Source organism: Ambystoma mexicanum, chromosome 14, assembly GCF_040938575.1.
Source record: "Ambystoma mexicanum isolate Mex_15411 chromosome 14, UKY_AmexF1_1, whole genome shotgun sequence".
NCBI classification, from domain to species: Eukaryota; Metazoa; Chordata; class Amphibia; order Caudata; family Ambystomatidae; genus Ambystoma; species Ambystoma mexicanum.
The window spans coordinates 520,127,708-520,144,470 of NC_090940.1; the positions used below are offsets into that span (position 1 = coordinate 520,127,708).

Here is a 16,763-nt window from a genome sequence, read left to right on the forward strand (position 1 = left end):
GAAAAATGTTTTCCGAAGCAGCAGAGCTGGGAGACAAGTTATCTAAGATGAGGAATATGCGGGAGGAGACAGATTAAGGGAGAGAATAACATGTGGCTTATTTCCGTCAGGGACAAAGGTGGACAAGCCCTATGACCCAAGGAAGTACGAAGGGAAGTGTGTTTGGTATAACCCAGAGGGAGCATGTGCTTGCATGTATTGGTCCTTTGACGATCACGTGAACTATTATGGGCACCTCAAAGGAGTAACTAAGATATGGCGGCTTAAAGAGGAGGAGTGGTTCATTCGTGATGTGGTTGACAAGTCGACCAGAGGGAGGACTAAAGAGGGTAGGTCAAAGTCTACCCCTGCTTCCCCTCCCACCAAACACACGAGCCGGAAAAAGAACAGAAGGAACCATGATTGATCGTACAGTTTCGGACCGATTCCCACTCCCCCTATTATGGACAAGTACATCGGCAGGTATCCACTCAGCCAACCCTACAACTCAGGAGCAGTGAAAACATTGCCCATGGTGGATGAGGAGCCACGAGACGCTGCGAAAGACACCTGCATTGACAGTTTCGACCAAAGCGCAAGAAACCATGTACGCCTTCGTTAGGGGCACCACGACATAGCAGCGTCCGACATGAAGCACACGTGCCATTCGCACATCAGGACACCATCACACACCCAAATACACGAAGAACACATGCGCACAATTCTATATGTTAGGGGACGAAACATACACACACTCTTTGCATGTTCATTATTTTCCCACTAGTGTGACTGCAGCAGCATAGAGAATCGCAAGTAGCAAAAGATCCTGTGTACAGCTTGCAGATGCTCTCACGGAAATAACCCTATGGAACTGCAGGAGCACCGGAAGGACTTGAGAGCCATGAACAACTAACCAATGGATACTTTGGAATAGCACAATATAAAAGGCTGTTATGGCCCAGGGAAATCACAACACAATACAGACACTCGGCTGGACTGGAGGTACACATGCTCAGGCTGCACAGAGGACCGAAGGGTGGGCCAGGGCCTGCCGACAAGGCCACCAGATTAAAGTGACATTCCATTCCTTGAACTGCAGTAACAGTTATAATAAATGCAAATAAATCAAGAGTAATTCCGAGCTGTGGAGCTCCAAACCACGGTCTCTGGACACGTGATCGGCCGAGCAGATGATGAACCTAAACTAGCAGCTGGGAAAGAAGTACAGTCTCACTAGCCAGACAGAAGTTGCAACAAAGTTGTTACAGGAGAAGCAGAGTGTCGCATGATAAGAACAAGCGCTTCCACAGGCATTGGTGGTGCATGCACGCTACAATGCAGACACAGTTATTACCTTGAGAAGGTACACTCCGAGCTGAGAACAGACTTGGGTCCCATGCCTGGGGGGGTGACAGCTCTAACCAATTACAGTACAGCACCCTAGGGGTAGGTAGCAAGGGGCAAGAAGCAATCATTAGACCCTCACACTGCAACATTGTAAAAGTAAATTTTTGGGGGGTTGAACCAGGTCAGCCATCTGACATGGGAGTGCCAACAATTAACAGCTATAGGGCCTGCCATAGGTGGACTATCACTCAGCGCCTAACCGGGGGGCTCGATAGGTTTGCTGGAGAGGGGCCCATATTGTGACGCGCTCATGATGCAATATTGTATCAAGACTGGCCTGCGAGCCAGAGCTCACAGATGTCCACGGATTTCTTCTGTCCTTGTACTGATCCCTGTTGGGTTTGGCTGTAAAAAACCACAGTTTGAACTTGCTGTCGGTCTGGGCCTGCGTTCCTTTTGGGAAAAGGAATGAGTTAGGCCTGCCCTGAGTTCTGAATCTGTGAACTCCCAGTAGCCTTCCTGCTTACCTGGGAGCTTTATCCTAACACTTTTTCAAAAGCTTCAGTAGTATACTACTTTTTAAATACCACAATCTATTAAATGTAACTTCTAGCATAGATTTGGCTGCCTTATTTTTCCAATTAGGTTTGGGGGTCAAAAGGCCACTAGTGGAGCACTCCTGGTTTACCCCGGAAACTAGATTTATGTGATGAAGGGATTGGGGTCAACAGCCACGTACAGTTTTATACATATCCTAGGTTATTTATGGCTTGTGTATAGCAGAAACTAATAAGAATATTACTAGGGCAATATGTATCATGAAGTTGGATGACCCATGTCTGTACCAGTCAAACATTTTAGGATGCATTTAAAGAAAAATAACCTTTTCACAAAATAAAACAATTCGGGAACTCAAATGTGTATGCCATTAAATCAGTTATTTTACCAGAGAAGCCTCTTCTTTCACAATCTTTTTCAGCATCTGTACATCTTCAATTAAGGGACCATCTGTTTCCATTGCAATCTGACTGTTGAAAGTACTGTTGTCAGGTCGCATAGAGTACTAAAATGTAAATTTATTAAGAAAGGATAACCGATCAGTACTAAAAAATGTTGTAGGCAAAATTAAAGCAATTAACCATTATTATTGGAGGAGGCACATTACAAACTCTTCTTTGAAAGCTATGCACGTCTTTGAAGTTTAAAAAAACACGAGTTTCAAGTAGAACTTCAAATGGCAATTGGAAACCTGGACAGATGCAGCAGCCAATTAGGTTGCCAAGAACACAAGCGTAAACTACCAATCTAAGCTCCATTTCCTGAGCAAGTTGTGTGCTGTGCTTTCACCCCCAGCCAACCTACTCTGTGCTAGCCCAGCTTAGCCCCACTTCCTCCACCCCTCACTGGATCTTCAAACCTGCTGGCTCTGTCTACATCCACCTGGACACCTTACCAACTCTGCACAGCCGCTCCAGCATTCTTCAACCCACCCAGGCCAGCCATGTAAATGCAAGCAGTGTAGCAGCTTCTATTTCGATGGTGGCCAATTTAGGGGTATTTAGTTGGTTTGAAGCAACAAGTTGCATACTTGCTCCGGGCCATAGTTTTACACAAAATAAAGTGTTTCATCAACCTGAATAGCCAACGAGGGTTGATAAAAGCAATAACACAGACTAGATATATGGCCAATGTTGGAAGAAAGTTATCACATGTATCATGTTATGGGCACAGCACACACATGTAATCAGTTGTTCCAGGAAAGATTGTTGCAACCCATCTCAGTTTACTTGATTCACCTCTTTAGCGCAGCATTGTTTGAATAGCTTGCAATGTCCCACAATCCAAATTTGGTGCCCATGGCAGCAATCACCAGTTCACGTGCAGAGCGAAACACACAGTACACTACAAACTAGCAGGAAATGAGGACTGTTATGGTACAGGCCCTACCAGCCAATGGAATTGCTATTTTCCCTGAAATTAAATGAACAGTCTTATGTAATGATCAGATTACAGACTATCCAATTATCAAAAAACCCATAGGGCCTTTGAGGCCACACCAATATTAGGTAGACACCTTATCTATGTTTCATAACCTAATAAACTAGCAAACTATCATCGCTTTTATTTTCCGGATTGGCAAACTGATGAAGGCAACTGTTTTGGCATAATGCATCGTTCTCTCATTTAACAAGTGTGTGGTTTCAGTTTGAGTTGAGTCAGTAAACGGAGGGAAAATAAAAGATTGACCACTAATGAAGGAAGAAAAGGTATCTGTGGTAATCCATCAAATGTAAGAAAATGACAACTACTTCTTTGGTGAGTAGAAAACTTAAAACAGGGAGCTTACAGTTGGGATCCAATTAAGAGCCAGTGTACCCAAACTGTATGAAAAGGTACATTTGGTTCATCAGAGCTCAAGGAGATAGAACTATATCTATTGTCAAAATTTGCTAAGGACACAATGGTGGATGCTTTACATTGGTCTTCACTGTCATTTACCTTCTCAACAATACAACTAGGGGTTCAACTTATTTTTTTAAACTATTTTACTTTTCATTTGTATTGTGACACATGTTAAGTGGCCTAATTTGTCGATGTCAGCCACCAGAATCTTTAATGTCTGGCTGCCAAAATATCAGAATGCACTATTTACAAGTATGTCACACCATTTCACGAAAACGGCACAGATGTCCCATCTGTGGGATGTCTTCTGAATGAGCACAGTTACATTAATAACTTTATATTTACACAAAATCTAGATCTAATTTTGCTGTGCTTAAGTTGCACGTTTTATACACTGCTCCAATAACCACTACAATTGTCTCAAAGTGCTTTCTTGTGTAAGGAAGGCCTGGCATCAAACAGTGAAGACAGACACAAGTGATCACAGTTCAAGGATGTTTATTAAACTTCAAATGGGTTGCTTTAATGCCCAACTAAACCAAAATCTTAGGACGTGAGCAAGCTACAACCGTCAAAAGATAATGCAGTCCTAGTCAAGTCTCTGTGAAATAAAAGCCTATACTAATACACCACACCTACTGGCAATCCTTGCTTCTTAATACAAAAGGGTGTGGGGCATTTGTGAATGCAAAAAGAAAGGTGTTCAAGAAATATGTCAGGACAGTTGAGCAGTTGGCTTCCCATCCCCGCGTTTCCAGTACAGGCAATGCAGCAAGTTCGAGCTTCGCAAGCACTCTGGCTTCTCAGCAACAAGGATACAGTTCAAAGCACAGACATCATGGCCTTCGGTCAAAGCCTATTTTCCAATACCAGTCTCTTACTGCAGAGGATCTGTCAGAACAAAGTCTCAAAGTTCCATTCCTACCAGGATTTTCACATGCAAAAGTTCTTGCTTTCAAAGTTCACACTTGGTTTTCCTCATTCGGGCTACAACCATGGATCTCCCTCGTTCGGGCTTCGATCCTCTTAGAATCAAAATCGAAGACTTTCGGATGTGCGATGGGTTTTGCTTAAACCGTTGCAGGACCGCTTTGAAACACTTCACACAATTGTTCTCATCAATCTACTACTTTCGTTTCTCTTGGAGGGATACCTCAGAATGACCTTCTCGATTGAGCATGTTAATGGACCACTGACAACAGTATTGTATCTTTCCTTCTCAAATTCAACCATTCATCAGCAGTTCAGTTTTACTCACGTCTTTCATCACACGCATTTAACAATGTTCGTTCCAGCGCTCGTTACAATGTGGCTGCTTGCAACCTTGATTTCAACACAGACCTTTCTTGCATGGGTCTCTCAAACTCACCAGCTGTTTTATCTATGTCGCTTCTTTGTTCTTGGAGCCAAGGACGATGCCACAACGGCTGTTGCTCCTCCTCGCCTTGGTCAGTTACGCGGGAGGGCCTTCAATATCTCCGACACACAATGGAGGATTCCTCAGCCTGGTTTCCTGGGCATACGCTTTCTGCCTCGAACGTTTCTTGAAAGTGACAGCGTCTTGCCAAAACAGTCAAGGGTAATTCCATTCTTACAAACCCTTCTTGATTTGTAGTCTTTCTCCCCTTGGTCAGCTACCGACTTGAAACTGCTGTACCTTCATGTGTTTTGCCTCGCTCAGAGTGTGCTCTCGTGCACCGCCTTTTATCCGTTTAGGGAAGTTTAATGGAAGTTGGGTGTGTATGATGGTCAGTGATTGCCTGACCATAGTAGCGGGACATGTCTGATAGACTCACACCCAAGCAGTGTTTTCTCCCCGAGCGGGACGTCTGTGAGAAGGGAAACGGAAAGGGGGGTGGGGTTGGTAAGGTTATCACATATCCTACCTGGTAGGATGGGGAGAAGAAGTTACAGGGGGAGGGATACTGCGTATCGCCATCCAGTGTCGCACTCACCGAAGACCCCTCACCGGTGCACCCCCCTAGGGTCTGGATCCAAAGGCGATGATTGTGCCCTGTGTTAGGCAAAGTTTGTATGCAGTACCCTCTGGGACTACTACACACAACTAGGACTACAGGTGGAAGCAAAACTAACCTTTGGTATAAGTCTGTACCATACAGTTTTTGGTAGCGTGCTGACTGCTGAGCAGTCAGGCTTATCTCAAGAGGGAATGTGAGCTGTAATGGTGTTACACAGAGGTCTATAAATAGAATTATTCAAAAAGACTCTTATACTCAAGGTTTCTTGGTTAAACACTTATTAATGTATTACACAGACAGAAAACATTCACTAAAAGGAGGCAATCAATATCACACAAAATATTCTAAAGTACTTCACACTATCCGGTTCTGAGGCATTTAAACTACTTTGAAGGAGGAGCAAAATGCCATTCAGAGCATTTGAAGTAGGAGCAAAAAGGCATAAGTTAATAAAACGAATAGTAGAGTTATTCTAAAACAGTGCAAATAGTTTGAGTTCACCAGAGGAGTTGGTGCAATGCAATAGATAGGCCAAAGTCAATGGGCTAGAGACTTGTATCAGTAAAAACGGTTCTGGTAGTTAAATAGAAAAGTCTTTGCCACGGTTCTCAGATGTAGTTCATAAAAGAAAGCTTTATATGTTGGGTCACAAGCCGACTAGACCTGCAAGTTGCCAAAGTTTCACGCACTTTCGCAGTGAGAGGTAAGATCTTTCGGTCAGGTTTTCACAGTACCTTATCTTGAAGAAAAATATGCAGCTTTTCCTGCAGATCTCACTGTTCCTATGCCTCAGGGGACAAGAGGGAGGACGTCGAGGGACTCCTGCACTGCACGGGGACTGGTCACAAAGCTGGCAAACCGGCAAATCTTCGGTTCCGGTAGCTGTCGTCAAGCACACAAATTGGTGTCCTTCTCCCTGGCTATTCGGTTTCCTGCAGGACTCTGAGGAAAATACAACCAGCTCCAAGAATGGTATCCAGGGGGCTTACGAGTTGATTGGTCCCACCAACTCAAAGGGAGAAGTCGTCCTTGAAGGGCTTCTCTGTCGAGATGAACTTGACGATTGGGACCTGCAGCAGGGCTTCACCTGGCAAACCAACAGTCGAAGAGTTGCAGCAGTCCTCTTCCAGCTCGTCTTCGGTTTTTTGTTCCAGTGGCCGACTCTGCCTTCCAAGCCAAGAGACTAGCCTTTTAAACAGTTTTCTCCCATTCATTCCAGCCTAGCTGCCACACACCCAGCAGGGTGGCTGTCCTTGCCGGACACTCAGCCAGCCAATCACATCTGAGTGCATTTGGGTTTCCTAGGAGACTAAGCACAGGGAATTTCGGGCACCTCCCTCACTTCCTCCCCACCCCAGACACTCAGGCGTCAGACGGTCTTCAGTCCTGAAGCCCACCAAAGGCGTAGGAACAAAGAGACCAAACCTATTTTGGCGTGCAGAGAAACTCTAAAAGGACCTTTCCAAAAAGAAATGGCGAAAAAAGAAGACCGGGACCTGTTTAAACAAATGGGGCTCAGACGCCATCTTGAAAAACATGGCTTCCGCGATTTAATGCTACCAGTGTTCGGGGTCAGGAAAAATCATGGTAGTTTGTTGTAAAACCACTGCCACCAGCCATTTTGAGAGGAAAGCGTAGCATTGGACTGCTACATGAGTTTCTAGACATAGGGGATAATGGGTAACTTCTCCAGCACTCTATTGTAAGGTAGGGTGTGCTGGGTCTAGGAATTTAAAAAGACTAGTAAAGTCAATTTAACTTTACTTTCTCTGGGAAACAGTAGTTTATCCCAGAGAAGGTATGTAAACCTTGGGACAGCCTGAAAGGCTTCCCTGTGCCACTGCACTGAGGGTGCTGTGTGACCGACACAAAAAGATGATGCCTATGGAGTTGTCCAAAACTCCATAACCAAAGAAAACACAAGAGTAAAACACACAGAATTAAACGTTCAAAGTCCCAACGTTTAGCAAAAGAGCTGGAGGGCTCCAAGGTAGAGAGGAATCAGCAAATTTATGAGAATTCTTCCGAACACACTGGCCACCTGAGGGAGAGATCCGCGGGGACTAGCAGGTGAAAAACCTTCTGTTTTTCTCACACACCCTTCCCCTATGCGATGTAGCCGCATCTGTTTCATAGGGAAACCGGGAAAGGAAATAGACGTTACCTTGGTCTTTGCCTTTCGTAGTTCCACAGTGAAAAAGTAGGGTTGCATGTCTAAGAAACATCGCATGACTCGAGTCTCGTTGGCTAATCCATACTAAAGGTGAGTGGTCTGACGAGGGTGGCTTCCTCCCCAAAAGATAGTATCTTAGATGGGTGATTGCCCATTTGATGGCAAGTACCTCTAACTCCAATACGTAATTCTTTTCATGAGGGAAGAGTTTTTGAATAGTGGATAGGATAGGGTGTTCTAATCCACCAAACATTTGCGATAAGACTGCTCCTAACCCTGTGAGAAAGGCATCAGTTTGTAACACAAACTCCTTTGAAAAGTCTACCACCTTTAGGATTGGTTTTTGGCACAAGGTTTGTTTTAAGAAGTTGTAGCATATATCATCCTCATCAGTCCAATGAAGCTTCTGAGGTTCAGTGTTAATTTGTCGTTTAACCTATCTGTTTTATTAGGGATGAACCTATGGTAATAACCAATCAATCCTAGCAACGCCCTGAGGTCTCGCTTAGTCTTGGGCAGAGGGCTATCTAGGATGGCTTTCACTTTTTCTCATTGGGTCTGGACACTGCCATTCCCTACAAAGAAGCAAAGGTATTTCACAACCGATTGGGCCAGCTTACATTTGGATGGATTGGCAGTCAAGCCGGCATCTCTAAGGGTTCTCAAGATGGATAAGATGGTGTTCCCAGCTCTTACTGTAAATTACTGTTGTCATTATAAGCCCCACAGAAATCAAAGTAGGACTGGAACATCCTGTCCATAAGCCGTTGGAAAGTGCCTGGGGCCCTGTGCAGGCCAAAAGGGAGGTCTTTAAACTGGCATAGTCGCAGGGACATTGGGGAGGCTGTCTTTTCCTTATCAGGTCCATGTACAGGGACCTGCCAATATCCCTTGCTCAAGTCTACGGTTGATAGAAAGACGGCACTTCTGGGGTTTATCTATTAACTCATTGATGCGCAGCATGGGATAGGCATCGAAGGCAGAGATGGCGTTAACCTGTCTGAAGTCTATGCAAAACCTCCAGGAATTATCCAGTTTTGTTACCAATACAATAGGGGAGGACCATGGGCTGGAAGAGGGCTGGATAATGTTTGCCTTCAGCATTGTTTTGACTTCCTATACCACTATTTCTTTTCGGGCTTCTTGAAGCCTGTAGGGTTTTAAATGGACCACTATTTCCCTTTGCAGATCTGATTTAATAAGTACCATGTACTCTCCCTGGTTCTTCGCAGAATACATCAGGGAATGCCATGACCAGGTTGTTTAAGTCTTCTTGCTTTTGTCTAGATAATTATTTGTGAATAAGCTCCGAGTTGTCTATCGCCTCCGGTATTAAACAAGAAAATATAGAGGTGGAGGCAGCAGAGGGACTTTCTTTCCAATCCTTTGAGATTTACAAGGTAAAGGTGGGTGTTTTGCTTCTTATCAGGTTGGGCAATTTTTTAAATATAGGTGCCAGTTTGCTCTAGTTCCTCATATGGCCCATGCCACTTTGAGACAAGTTTATTTTCAGAGGAAGATTAGTGGACTAATACCTTTTGTCCTACTGAATAAGTTCTTCAATTGACTTTCATGTCATAGGTGGCTTTCTGTTGGGCTTGAGCTTTTTCCATGCAAGTGTAGACTAGATTTCGAACAAGGTTCATATGCTCTCTTAATCGGATAGCTGTTTGTGAAAGGGGAATGGGTGCATCTTCCCTTTCTTTCCAGGTCTCCCAGAGAATGTCTAAGACATCTCTTGGTTCTCTACCGTAAAGTAGTTCAAAAGGAGAGAAACCGGTGGATGCCTGTGGTGTCTTTATTACTGCAAATATGGCACAGGGGGTGATGCTATCCCAGTCCTTTCCATCCTGATCTACCAACATTCTCAAAATCATCTTATGGGTCTTATTAAGTCTCTTGACCAATCCGTCCGTTTGAATGTGGCAAACTGAGCTTCTTAAGGGGGAGCTATTTAGCAATTCCTTGATTTCACTCATCAATTTGCACCAAAATTGGATCCCTGATCGGTTAGAATTTCCTTGGTGAAACCAACCCTACAAAAGGATGGTAAAAGATGTTTTAAGATCTGTTGGGCTGTATTGTTTCGCTTGGGGAATGCCTCTGGGTATCGGGTAGCGTAATCAACTATTACAAATGCAAATTTATTAGCAGTCCAGAGGTTTCTAACGGTCCAATGCTATCCATCGCAATTTGGGATAAAGGGACTGAGGATTGGTAAGGGGTTTAGAGGGGCAGGTAATTCTTTATGTCTGTATGGATACCAGGCCAGTAGACATTTCCACTGATGTAAGCTTTGGTCTTAGATTGTTCTAAATGTTCTATCAAACGAGAATGTGCAATCTCTAACACTATCTTACGATGGGTTTTGGGGATTACTAATTGAACTTTACTTAGGCCTTCCATAGAGGTTTGCTTTCTATATGGTAATCCCCGTTTCAGGAAGAAAAAGGGGATTCCCCTTTTTGTCCTTCTCCCTCAGAAATCACCTGTACGAAAGCCTCTGCAAGTGCTGGATCATTTCACTGGGCAAAGGCTAAATCGGGAAGGATGGCAGGTTCTTCTTCCCCCTTTGCCTCAGTGGTGGGTGGTTCATCAGCCTCTCCAAAGCCTAGGCCACCTCTATCAGTTTCTTCTGGTTCACTTTCTTCCTTAAAACAGGGAAATAGAGCCTCTCAAAAATTCTCTGTGCAATTTTGTCCCCACAACGTAGTTTCGCCATGATTTATTAGGAGAACCTTTGCATCTCCCCGGATGTCGGGATCTATGACGCCTACTAGGACATCCAGACTAAACGTCCAGGCTAGGCCACATTTAGGCCAGTCTTATATAACAACCCTTTGGGGGTATTAGGACTTAGTCTGTAGGAACCATCCCTCTTTCCCTGGAGGGGATAGCAGTGTCTTTGCTACTACAAATGTCAAAGCCTATTGATTATTTCGTGGCGGTGGAGTGATCTAATGCTCGACTAAGTTTCTGGAATTTTAAAGGTCCCCCAAATTGCTGCAATAGAGTCACATCCCACACCACATTTAAGAAAGGCAGGGTATCAAACAATGAAGACAGACAAGTAATCACAGTTCAAGGGCGTTTATTCAACTTCAAATTGGTTGGTTGAATGCCTATCTAAACTTAAATCTAAGGATTGGAGCAAGCTACGACCATCAAATAATAACGCAGTCCTAGTCAAGTCTGTCATATAAAAGGGCCTATGCTAATAAACCTATTGTCAATCCTTTTAAATGCAAAAGGCCGTGGGCATTCATGCAGAAAAAAAGAAAAGTGTTCAAGAAATATGTCAAGACGGTTGAGCAATTGGCTTCCCTTCCCCACGTTTTCAGCACAGGGCAAAGCGGCAAGTTAGAGCTTCGCTCACACACTGGCTTCTCAGCCACGAGGATAGAGTTCAAAACACAGACATCAGGGCCTTCTGCTTAAGCCTCTTTTTCCAATAACAGTATGGTACTGCTGAGGGTCTGTCTTAAAGTCTCAAAGTTCCATTCGTATCAGGATTTTCACATGTACAAGTTCTCGCTTTCAATGTTCATCATGCATCTCCCTCTTCAGGCTCAGACCCACTTTTTATCACAATGTTCACACTTGGCCTCTCTAGTTCGGGCTTGCACCATGGATCTCCCTCAGATCCTTTTGATATGGCTCTCCCTCGTTTGGGCTGAGATCCTCTTGATATGCATCTCTCTCGTTTGGGCTCGGATCCTCTTCGTGTCAAAATCAAAGACTTTCGAATGTGCAATGGGTCTTGCTTAAACCGTCACAGGACCACTTCGATTCACTTCTTTTTTTTATTTTTTATTGTTGCATGAGTAGTTTACATAAAACCTTATACAACATCAAGTACATTCCTAACAAATAGCAAAAGTATATTTCATTTTATGAAGACAAGAACATTTGTAACATATTTATCACCTTTTAAAATCATTCCCTTTTAAAATCATTCCCAGCCATAAAATCAATATTCCATATGTTTATATACAAATTACATTTCATATATCATATATCTTTTCATGTACCATTGGATCTATCTAGTCTCTACTCTTTGAGTTCATTATTTTTAGCTTCAAGTTCCTCCTGAATATTAAGAAGAAGTGAATTCAATGCGAGGATTAGGGAAATATTTGCACCCCACATGCGACTCCAGAACAGATCCTTCGACATTTCCCAGTCCCCCTCAAATCTATATGTCAGGTAGAGAGATCTTTTATTCCCAAAATGGGTGCATGTCAGAAGGAGGTGTCTAAGAGTTTCTGTCATGTCGGTCGCTCCACAAAATCGACATGCGGGATTTTTAAAATTATCCTTCGATCCTTTTTCTATATGATTCCAATGGTAAATTCTTTCTAAAGTGGGCATCTGATTAAGTCTGAAACGCATAAATGTATTTCTCGCCTTCTGGCAAGGAAATCTTTGAATATATAGAGGAATAGATTCCCTTGCATGAAGAAATTTAGCGTACTCTTTGTAGGTAACATGGGATTCAATATCATTTACTGTGTCTACCCAGTCTGACCTAAATAAAGATTTTTTAACTAGTCCCGGTCGTTGAATCAGATCGTCCAAGCAGAGTCCCAGCGATTCCAACAACAAGAGCATTCTATCGCTAAAACTCTTAATGGATAGTACCGTCCCTGTTTTGACAACCTTATTCAATAACTCATATAAAGTATTTATCGGAGGATCATATATTTTTCTAAAAGAGGAGAGTTGCCTCCACAAGTATCTGGCTTTAAGTGATATGAGACATAACTCGTGCCGAATGATGGAATTGGGGATAGCCCTCGAAAGGCCCATAGCTTCCTTCCACAATTTCCCCTGGATCACATTAAGGTGGGAGCTCAAGTCTTTTGTACAAATATCCAAACCGTACAAAAGAACCGGTTCACATTTCGCAAGGTAAAATCGTCTAATAGGCAGAAGCGAAAATTTACAGACCTTTCCCCTCAGAAACTTCATCTGATTCTTTAATTTCGCTGTTTTAGACCCAAGATTCAGTTTCCACATCTTTAAACTAGATTGGTTGGAAAAATTGTAACCTAGATAGGTTATGGCCTGAACCTGTTCCACCGAGTTATCTCCCATCTTCCAGATACAAGGTTTGGCAACTCTTTTCCTAGAAATTACGATTGTTTGGGATTTCGAAGCGTTGGGGGAAAGATTATTCTCCAGAGCATAATGATAAAAAATATCCATCTTTCTGCGAAGGCCTCTCGGGGTACGATCAAAGAGGATGAAGTCGTCTGCGAAGGCCATCCACTCAATAGCCAAGCTACCCAACCTGACCGGAGTAATAGAAGGGCCCTGCCACAGGTCCTCCACATCACTGACGTACAGGTTAAAGAGCGTGGGTGCAAGGGAGCAGCCCTGTTTGACCCCAACCTCAGTAACAACTGCCTCAGAAAGGGAGCCTTCTTGAGTTAAGCGTACCCTAACGGTGGTATTCCTGTGTAGGAGAGCTAAGATTTGGACAATCTTGCGTGGAACGTTCATAGCTAACATTTTTGTCCACAATCCAGCTCTGATGACCCCATCAAAGGCATTAGAGAGGTCCAGGGAAGCCATGTATACATCTCCCATATTAGTTTGGTGGACTGTATCTCTTTGATGAGCCAAAATCATCCCATTTAGGTCGGTTCCTAAGCCCTCTCAGAAGCCCACCTGGAATTTACTATAGCAGGCCTTCCCTCTAATAACCTTATTAAGGTCCCTCAAGAGCAAAATGCCAAAGACTTTGCTCGCTGCATCAAGCAGTGCAATAGGCCTGTAGTTCTGTGGATTTAGGACATCCCCTTTTTTGTAGATAGGAATTATAATGCTCTGCGACCAGGTTTTAGGGATAGTGTGATATGTAAATACATCATCAAATATGGGTTTGAGTAACTTAGCCCATATTTCTGGGGCCGCTTTTATAACAAAGGGGCGAATACCATCAGGGCCCGGTGCTCTAGAAGGTTTAAGCTTGTTAATGGCCCATTTGATATCTTCTATATCCCACAAACACTCACACACAACCGGAGGGCCCAAGTTCACATCCTGTTCCCTAGCGAGATTAGCGGGTAGAGCGAACTTTGCTTTATAAAAGAGAGTCCACACATCCGCTTGAATGGGGCAATCTAATTTGTCTTTAGAGGGCGTAAGTATGGAGTTGATGGTGGACCAAAATTTAACCTCTCTGCCCTTACATAGATTATACATCATCAGTTGATGTGTTTCTTGATAGTGATCCATTCTAAGAGACTTGATAAAGTTTTTATATTTCTGAATTATTTTTTTCTTTTTCAGCCTAAATTCCTCGAGAGGAATAGATACTTTTTTTAAGGCTTTAATTTCCCTATATTTAGTATGCTTGGCTTTTTGAATTCTGGGATCAGCCACCCTCACCCTCAGTGTCGGCACCTCCCGATCTCTGGCCCTACTAATTTTGAAAACACATGACACAATAATATTATAGTAGGAACCTCCCAACTCAATGTCATCTCCCCTGATACTCTGATGCTGCACCTGAGACAGATTTTCCAACACCATATTATTCAATTTCTTAATTATTTTCTTATTCCAAATAACTCTTCTCCCATTAGTTCCCACCTCTAAACCTTGCAACATGGGATTGAGAGAAATACTCCTAACGGGGATCAAGAGAGAAAAACATAAGGGAACGTGGTCGCTAAACTCGACCTCCATATGTGATAGTTTTCCACAAGCTTGCTTCCAGCCATTAGATACATAGAAGAAATCAATTCTAGAGCTCTTATTTCCTCTTTTCCAAGTGTGTTTAGGAAGATTCCAATCTGAGGCGTGGTCTAAAAGACCCAAATCCCAGTTATCTAAATAGTTGTCCCACCTTATACCTCTTTTTGTCGTCGAGCTAAGCAGTCTAGGTAATACCCCTCTTTCATTAAGCACCAAACCATCGGCACAAGCTGAGTTGAAATCTCCTCCCAAAATAATACGATTTCCTAACCCTTTCTCAAACCAATTTCCCAAAATTATATCTAAAGAATCCTCCACCTCCTCAATGTCTACTTTTAGCGGATTCCAGTAGAGGTTCAAAAGGAGAATCGGCTCTAGAATATTCTCCCTCGATAGCATAAGAGCCAGGAGCCAGTTACTCCTAAATATCACCTCACCTACGAACCCCAAATTGCGATCAATGGCAATAACCAGGCCTCCGCTGGGTCTGCCTAGCTGACCCCTGGTAGCTACTGAAGAAAAAGTATAGAAACCTTCTATGTGCATGTCTGAAAGCATCATAGAAAGAAATAAGATACGGGGGCGTACATAATTTTCCCTTTTATTCAGAAATGTGTTGAGATTGATACACCCACAAGAGTTCCAAGAGATCACCTCAATCTCTATATAGTTAGGAACACCTCTTGTCTTGTCTAAAAGTTTCCAGGGTTTTGAGTGCCGGTTGTAACCATGACCAATCCTGATTGTTATTCAGGAGGCTTGAAATCAATGCCAATCCTGGGCCCAAGTTTTCAAATTTATTATTATCAAGTTGAATAATTTGTTTGATTTGACTGTTATTCGGTTCCTGATATTCAAGAAAATCATTGGCCTCTTTCTTATCTGCCAATGAGAGTAGATCATAGCCCAAAGAATTGAGATTTTTTTCTTGGGCACGCACCATATCTGCCACCATTTCCGAATGAAAGCAACTTACCATTCTGTGGTTGTTGCAGTTGGGAAGAGATATGGCATCTTTATCATCTGTTGTTATAGCTCGTAACACAGGGATCTTTTTAAACAGATTTAAAAGATGAGTTCTGTTCAAGTTAACATGTGAGTCTGTTATATTATTGTTAATCCAGCCCACTATTTTCCCTGTACAGAGCTTAGCAGGGGCCTGAATCACAGTGGATTGTTTCTTTGTATGATCTACTCTAAAAGGGCTCATAGTATCGTCTTCCGGATCTTGTGTTTTAGGGGGATATGTATTTTGGGGATTTCTTTCCATAGTATTAGCGGTAGAACCACTAGCCCCCCCACACGATTCGGTCAATCCCTCAACTGGATTAGGAATATTAATTTCAGCTGAGTTTCTTGGGAGACCATGGGGAGTTTGACCTGTTGTGTGCCTAAAGATGTTCTGGCGTGTTTTGTGCTAATTATTGTGCCAAAAGCTGTCATCTTTGTTTGTTTTGAATAAGTTCAAATCTGCTTTTCGGCAAGTTATTCTTTTCCTTATTAGCATCTGTAATAGTTTCCCCACAAGCCACCGGGCCTTTATTTTTCTTGCCCTGGACTGAATTATCTTCCTTATGGGCATTCTTGGGCCCCCCCCTCACTTCCGTCTCTTCCAGACTCACGATGTTTCTAATTCCTTTAAGGTTGGCATTTCTACCTTTAATTTTTGTATTGGGCATGTTTTTACTTTTTTTAAGTGTCCTCCCTTGCTTTTTAGATTTGTTACGCTTACCCACTGGGGATTGGGGCACCTCATTTATATTGTAGTCAGAAATATTCACAGGCACTTTTCCGTCCTTATTACTCTTTGCCTCCAATTCCATCTCTTGGGTTGGTGAATTATTGTCTCTATATTTGGTCTTGTGTTTGCTTTTTAGCCCTTTAATTGGTGTAGTGTATTGAGGGGATCTTATATCTTCACTACTGATGTTCAATAGTTCTATGTCATTGAGGGATACTCTCGTATGCATCTGTGTACTATGATTATCCAACTCCTGATCTTCGGAGCATCCTTCAGTTTCCATCATTATGGCATCTATGAGGGTTGAAGGACTATCGGGGGAAACCATTTTCTTTCCGTAATTATTATTATTGTCCTCGTTATCTTTTTGGCCCTGGGAATCGCGTTCCCCTAGCTCTCTCTTGGACGAAGTGGGACGGTCTCCTGAAAGCATAAC

At 43.0% G+C, this 16,763-nt stretch overlaps 1 protein-coding gene across 4 annotated transcripts in view; it reads right to left on the reverse strand.

Annotated features, from left to right (window-relative positions):
• The window catches only part of PPP2R5C (protein phosphatase 2 regulatory subunit B'gamma), a 1,570,607-nt gene that overhangs the window by 102,511 nt on the left and 1,451,333 nt on the right, over positions 1 to 16,763 (reverse strand). For all 4 annotated transcript variants that reach the window (XM_069637762.1, XM_069637761.1, XM_069637763.1 and 1 more), the window contains one exon: positions 2,273 to 2,389. In XM_069637762.1, the coding sequence (XP_069493863.1) occupies positions 2,273 to 2,389 (117 nt within the window). The remainder of the gene's footprint in view (positions 1 to 2,272; positions 2,390 to 16,763) is intronic.